This window comes from Hyperoodon ampullatus (assembly GCF_949752795.1).
Source record: "Hyperoodon ampullatus genome assembly, chromosome: 5".
NCBI classification, from domain to species: Eukaryota; Metazoa; Chordata; class Mammalia; order Artiodactyla; family Ziphiidae; genus Hyperoodon; species Hyperoodon ampullatus.
The window spans coordinates 45521649-45527971 of NC_136918.1; the positions used below are offsets into that span (position 1 = coordinate 45521649).

Consider the following 6323-nt stretch of genomic DNA (forward strand, 5'->3'; position numbering starts at 1 on the left):
AAGAATTACGATCCCTAGAATAAAATAAATATCTATGAGTCCATGATTCTATCAGTAAAAAATTGAATATATAAATAAATGAGGGAGAAGGAGCAGCTCCTGCTTAGATAGAATTCTAATTAATAAATATAGAAGGAATGATGTAAATAGAAAATCACTGTTTGGCAAATACCACAGTAGTGATTGTTGCAGACCACATCCACCTGTGCATGCTAAAATTAGTAGATGGCGGTATGATGAGAAACAGGATATTTGCATACTCTCAAAATATCTCTTCACAAGATACTTAATATTATAGAGAGAAAAATACTAACTTTACAGTGGGGAAACCTAGACAAACACCACATTTTTGAAATTTATTTATTTATTTTAAATTTATTTATTTATTTTTGGCTGCGTTGGGTCTTTGTTGCTGTGCGCAGGCTTTCTCTAGTTGCAATGAGCGGGGGCTACTCTTTGTTGCGGTGTGCCAGCTTCTCATTGTGGTGGCTTCTCTTGTTGCAGAACACGGGCTCTAGGCATGCAGGCTTCAGTAGTTGTGGCATGTGGGCTCAGTAGTTGTGGTTCGCAGGCTCTAGAGCGCAGGCTCAGTAGTTGTGGTGCATGGGCTTAGTTGCTCTGCGGCATGTGGGATCTTCCCGGACCAGGGCTGGAACCCGTGTCCCCTGCATTGGCAGGTGGATTCTTAACCACTGTGCCCCCAGGGAAGTCCCCATTCTGGACTCTTTACAAAACTAAATCCTCGATATAAGTTTGTTTTATAATTTATATGTTTATGAGCAAATCAAACAATATAGTATTATATAATCATTGATATTTAAAAGATGTTTACTAAACTGTGTTTCTCATCTGGCCATCTTTATTACTTTTCTCTTCCCTGCCTTCCTCTTTGCATCTGTATCTCAGTATCACCAGATAACAGGCTGTCACTCTACCTCTGAATAGCATGCTTAATAGGTGTAACTGGTAGAAGAAAATGTAATCTGGAGTGCAGCATACCTTTCTCTCCAAGCTGCATTTCTCTTACTTTTACCACACTTCAAGAAAGAAAAATGGTGCTTTGGAGGAGAGAGGAAAGTAAGAGGTAGAACAACTGAGAAGAAGAGAAAAAGCAAATTATGAAGAAGCACAAAGGTGGGTCAGGGGGTGGGTGCAGCAAGGGGGGTTATAGGTGAGAATAGGGGAGGCTGGTCAGAGAAGGCCCAAAGTCAGGCTGCAGGATCCTCTCCACCGTTGGACTAGATAAAGCCCTGATCCCTCTGGGTCTCAGGAACCTCTTATGCGGTGACCAGTGGGTAACTAAACCATAGGCTACTTGGGCCAGAATGAGCTTAATCAGTATCTGCGACAAGCATTTCATGAGCGCCTGCCATCCATAGCCTCCTGATCTCAGTAACCACCAGTCTACCACCCAAGCAGAGAAAAGACCAAACCTCCGTCCCAGATGTTTTATTCACCACTCTGTGGACAGAAGGGAGTAGTCCCCTAAATTCTCCCCGTTCCTTTTCTGTCCCCTGCCCAGGCTCATCTTTCTCTAATCCTGGGGCTGACAGATCAGAGGGGAGGCTTGAAAGTCTGCCTTTTTTGCCCCTCTGCTTGGATGCAGAGTTCCTACCAAACTGTGAGAACTTGCCTGACTTGAACTTTGCCTGACCAGGAGTAATCCCTTCCTTTACAGATAACAGAATTGAAGATAGCTGGTATTGGGTTGGCCAGAAAGTCGGATCGGTTAGTGAATATGTTGTTCAATAAAGGTCTTCGTGAAAATGAAAAATGTCTTTTATTTTTACTTAAAACTGAACAAACTTTTTGGCCAACCCAGTATATTTTAAATAATTTCCCAGGCAGGCATGAGAATTCTTGCTTGTATTTTTGTTAGACCAGAAGGTTTGTGTGAAATATGTCCAGGCTTGGAAGCAGACCTGGGACCCCAAAGGCTTAACAATTTTACTCCAGAATGATTTTTTTTTTTTTTTTTAGCCGTGCCACGTGGCATGTGGGATCTTTTAGTTCCCAGACCAGGGATTGAACCTGGGCCCTTGGCAATGAGAGTGTGGAATTCTAACGCTGGACTGCCAGGGGAATTCCCTTACTCCAGAATGAAGCTGACTGTATTTTTAGAGTAATTTAGTTACAAAGAAATCGTGGCATCTAAGCCTACTTTTTTGTACAGGAGTCAAGAAACAGAGGTAAAAAATACAGGCAGGCTTGATTGATCTTAATAGATCAGATGTTGCACTATCTGTGGCACAGTTTGCTGTTCACATTTCTGATCTAAAATTGCTATTCGTCCATGGCTTAATGAACTTATTTAAAAAATCTAAGGTAGTTTTCCTTACAAATGTGATCCCTATCCTAGAATTTCCGATCTGACTAAGAACTAAAACAAATTCCCATTTGCAGAGCATAGTGGGTGATTTGCCTGTAAAGAGATGCTCATGAGGGGGTCATAAATCAGTGGTTCTCAGCGAGGGCGATTTTGCCTCCAGGTATATGTGACAACATCTGGAGATGTTTTGATTGTCAGCCTGGGGAGGAGGTTCTGCTGGCATCTAGTGGGTAGAGGCCAAGGATGCTGCTAAACATCCTACAGTGCATAGGACAGCCCCTCAACAAAGGATTATCTGGTCTGAAATGGCGATAGCATTGAGGTTAAAAACAGTGTCATAAATATGTGCAGAAGATACTGTATGGACTGATTGATAAATCAGCTACGTTAGGAATAAACCCAAGATGGTGCCTACATTTGTGGCTTCTGTCTCTGGGACTTGTAGTTGTTTTTTTTTTTTCCCCAGATTTCTATTTTTAAATCATTTTAGGCTTACAGACTGGGCAATTGTCATCTCTATCTGTTTTCTTAGCACTTCGTACATGGGAGGCTTTGTTAACTGTTGAGTGAAGAAAAAGAGCATGAGCAAAGAGATGCAGGAGGAACAGATCCAGTTAGGTTTCACTTCCACATAAACTCTGTGAGAAACACTTAGGCAGAGGGAAGGTTTGGGGATAAGCTTCTTGGTTTTCTAGAAACATCTGGAAGGTCACCCCCTTGCATCTGCCTGTGCCTGTGCTTCTGCTTGGCTAAGGTTGTGCTTGTGGAATTGGTGTCAGGGAGAAAATCTCCTGCTTTGGCCACTGATGAGCTTTGGGTCTTGAAAGAGATCATGTCACACCCTGCACCTGACCCTGGCCACTGAGGGTGACCAGGACAATGCTATAGGCCATTACCTATTAAATGTGTGTGTGTATGTGTATTCTGATTAAAACATAGAAACCTGAAGAGTGAAAGTCTTATCATAATCCTGATGATAAATTTTAAATGTCTATATTAGCATATAATTATTAAAGATAAAAATGGAATTATAATTTTATGGTATATTATACTATTTTACAGTATGTTTTTACCATACTATAATGTGGACATTCTTTAGTATGATGGGTAAATCATTTCAAGTTGTCTGAAAAATAAGGATGATAGTATCCACCCACCTATTCCAGAGGTATTAAAGAGACTCAAATATAAATTAAGATTTGTAAAGTGTGTTGAGTTTCTTAGATGAAAACACCATGATGTTACGGTACCGTGTTGTATTTTTAATTGATTATAACAATTCTGAATGATTCTATTATTAGTTTCTTCTGAGATGTTATTGAAATATTTTTTAAAACATTTTGAGTCCTCAGAGCGAAACCATTATGGCTACCTTAATGTAGTGTGTGTAGTACTCTTAGATTTCAGCTGCCTTTTTGTGTTCCCCGCAGGCAAATACGTGTATCAACCGATGACCCCTGTGGAACAGCTTCCAAGCACTGAGATTCCCGCGAAGCCTTGGGAACCCACAAACACCATTCAGATCTCAGTCTCCCTCGCTGAACACTTTTTGAAATTCGCATCTGTCTTCCAGCCTCCCCTCCCCCCTGATTCACCAAGGTACTGTATGATCTCAGACCTCTTTATTGACAACTATCAGGTTAAATGTATTAATGGGAAGATGTGTTACGTGCAGAAGCAGCCGGCGCCACATTCCCACAAAATTAGCCCCGAGGAGGTCTCTGCACACGATGCCTTAATATCAAAAGAGAGCAATATGCCAAAAATAGATCACTGCTCTTCTCCCTCAAGTTCTGAGGACTCTGGGATCAATGCAATCGGGGCTCACTATGTGGAGTCGTGTGATGAGGACACAGAAGAAGGAGCAGAACTGAGTTCAGAGGAAGATTACAGTCCAGAGAGCAGCTGGGAACCAGACGAGTGCACCCTTCTCTCCCCTTCGCAGTCTGATCTGGAAGTGATCGAAACAATAGAAACCACCGTGTGAGCGTCCAGGCAGGAAGCCACGTGCTCTGATCCATGCTGAGCTTTTGTACTTTGGTCTGATGGATCCTTTTTCCAATGCAGTCGATGTTTTCTACCCCTCTCTAACAACCATACCAGTTCAGTGGTCTGCTGATTTAGCTTCACTTTTAAATTAGTCTTATAATCAAGACATTTTTTTCTTATAAATGGTTTTCTTTTGTATCTTGACTTCCTTTTTATGTAGCATCTGGTGTCATGAATTGTGACCCAGCCTTAATTTCACTGGGAACTTTGAAAGCAATGATGTGATGAAGTGATGATCACAGAGCATCACGGATCAGGTTGAGGAGCTACCCAGAGTGAAGGAGATACTGTTTTATAAATAGCCAGTTCTTCGCAGAACGACTCTTTGGCGTTGCTTTTGGCGTGCTGATGAGCACCCCTACTCTGCTAGTCCCGTGTGGAAAGTGGTTCACGTGACCCCTCAAGGTGTGCACTGGTTGATGCCATTCTGTCCCTTTCCCTGTCTCCCCACCGCCTGCACTGGGGCTGGGCCAGTGCTGTCCTGGCTTACTTCTGGGAGGTTACTGGAGGCCAGCTCAGCCCCTAGTTATGGCCAGTGTCTGCACATCCCTCCGTTATCTGGGGCTGAGCTAGACCTCACTTCAGAAGAGATTCCACCTTCTGTTTCAGGCTCAGTCCAGCTTTAGCTGAGTGCCTACGCTCTTCAGGGATACAGAGTGAATAAGGCCTGACTCCCAGCAGGAAGGGACCACAGTCCAGTAGGCGAGGTAACATGCAGGTGATGGGACCCAGAGTGCCCTGGGAACCTGGGGAAGGGAGAGCTGTACTTGGCCTGGGCTAGCTGGGGATGTTGTACCATTTGAACTGGCCTCTTGGGTGGGTTCCCCAACATATCCCTGCTTTTTAAAATTGTTCTTCAAATCTGGGGGAAACTTTTAGGAGTTATATAGGTATTATATTTAGGAGGCAGCCACATCTGATGTCTTAAGAAAAAAAATCAGTCATAGTTTTAGTTAGCATGGAAGTGCTAAAGACAGCAGTCCTTTAGGGATTAGGAATGAATCTAATAGGTTTGATTAATTCTGCTTCATTTGGTTGTGTGAAGCATTAGGATGGCTTAGGTGAGAACTGGATTAGAATTCAGTATGATGCATGGATTTTTTATGCCAATGCAAAAACAGTTGAAATAGTTCGCTAAGTCAGGAGAAAATATTTTGTAATATTCATTCACTTTACAACAGTAATATTCACGGGCTGTTGTAAATATTCTCTTTTCCTGCACACATAAAATAGTAAATGATTCTTTCTTTTTAGCTCTCTTCAGAATTCTGCTCCTAATCTCCATTTGTAACTGGTATTCTTGTGTGAGTCAGTTACCTGCTGTTTCTCCAAATATACCGTCTGTGAGGCATAGTTAAGAATCCAGGAAATTTAAAATATGGCCCACATGAAACCAGAACTGTCAAAGTTGGAGCTAGAGAAATACTTCCTACACCCTATCCATGAGCGCACTCTCATGGCATCATCTCATGACATATCTTCTGTGTCACATTAGTTTGTATTTTAAGAAATAAGAAGAGGCCTGTTGTGTCCTTCCCTGAAGCCTCCACTTGGCATCTTTCACAAATCACTACAGGCAGAACCTGCTTTCCTAGTTGTATGTGTAGTTCATGTGACTGGCTAGAAGAGTTTGTTAGATTTAGGTGCCCCAAGCAGCCATAGGGTTTAGAAAGCAGAGTGCGCATATTCCTTTGAAAGCAGTGTTTGTTAACACTTTCTGTGCTAGATGAGAATGCAGCCAGCATAAAGTTCCCGCTTATTGAAACGTAAAGACTCAACAAGTCAAACCAAGAGGTGGTGAACAGAGCTCCAGGTACAGCGGGGCCCCGGAGAGGGTGGCGGAGGAGGGTGTACGGAGAGGGGCTTAGGGACAGACAGCTGTTGAGCCCTGCCCTGGGCTCTCAGCACTGCCCAGGATTGAGTGGCCAGCTGCAGCCAGGGTGAC

At 42.9% G+C, this 6323-nt stretch overlaps 1 protein-coding gene across 1 annotated transcript in view; it reads left to right on the plus strand.

Annotated features, from left to right (window-relative positions):
- LOC307053284 (UPF0524 protein C3orf70 homolog) overlaps positions 1–4316 on the plus strand; it is a gene marked incomplete at both ends in the record, with an annotated part of 103343 nt that extends 99027 nt beyond the window's left edge. The window contains one exon of the mRNA XM_079704654.1: positions 3760–4316. Within this exon, the coding sequence (XP_079560780.1) occupies positions 3760–4316 (557 nt within the window). The remainder of the gene's footprint in view (positions 1–3759) is intronic.
- Positions 4317–6323: the final 2007 nt, after the last annotated feature.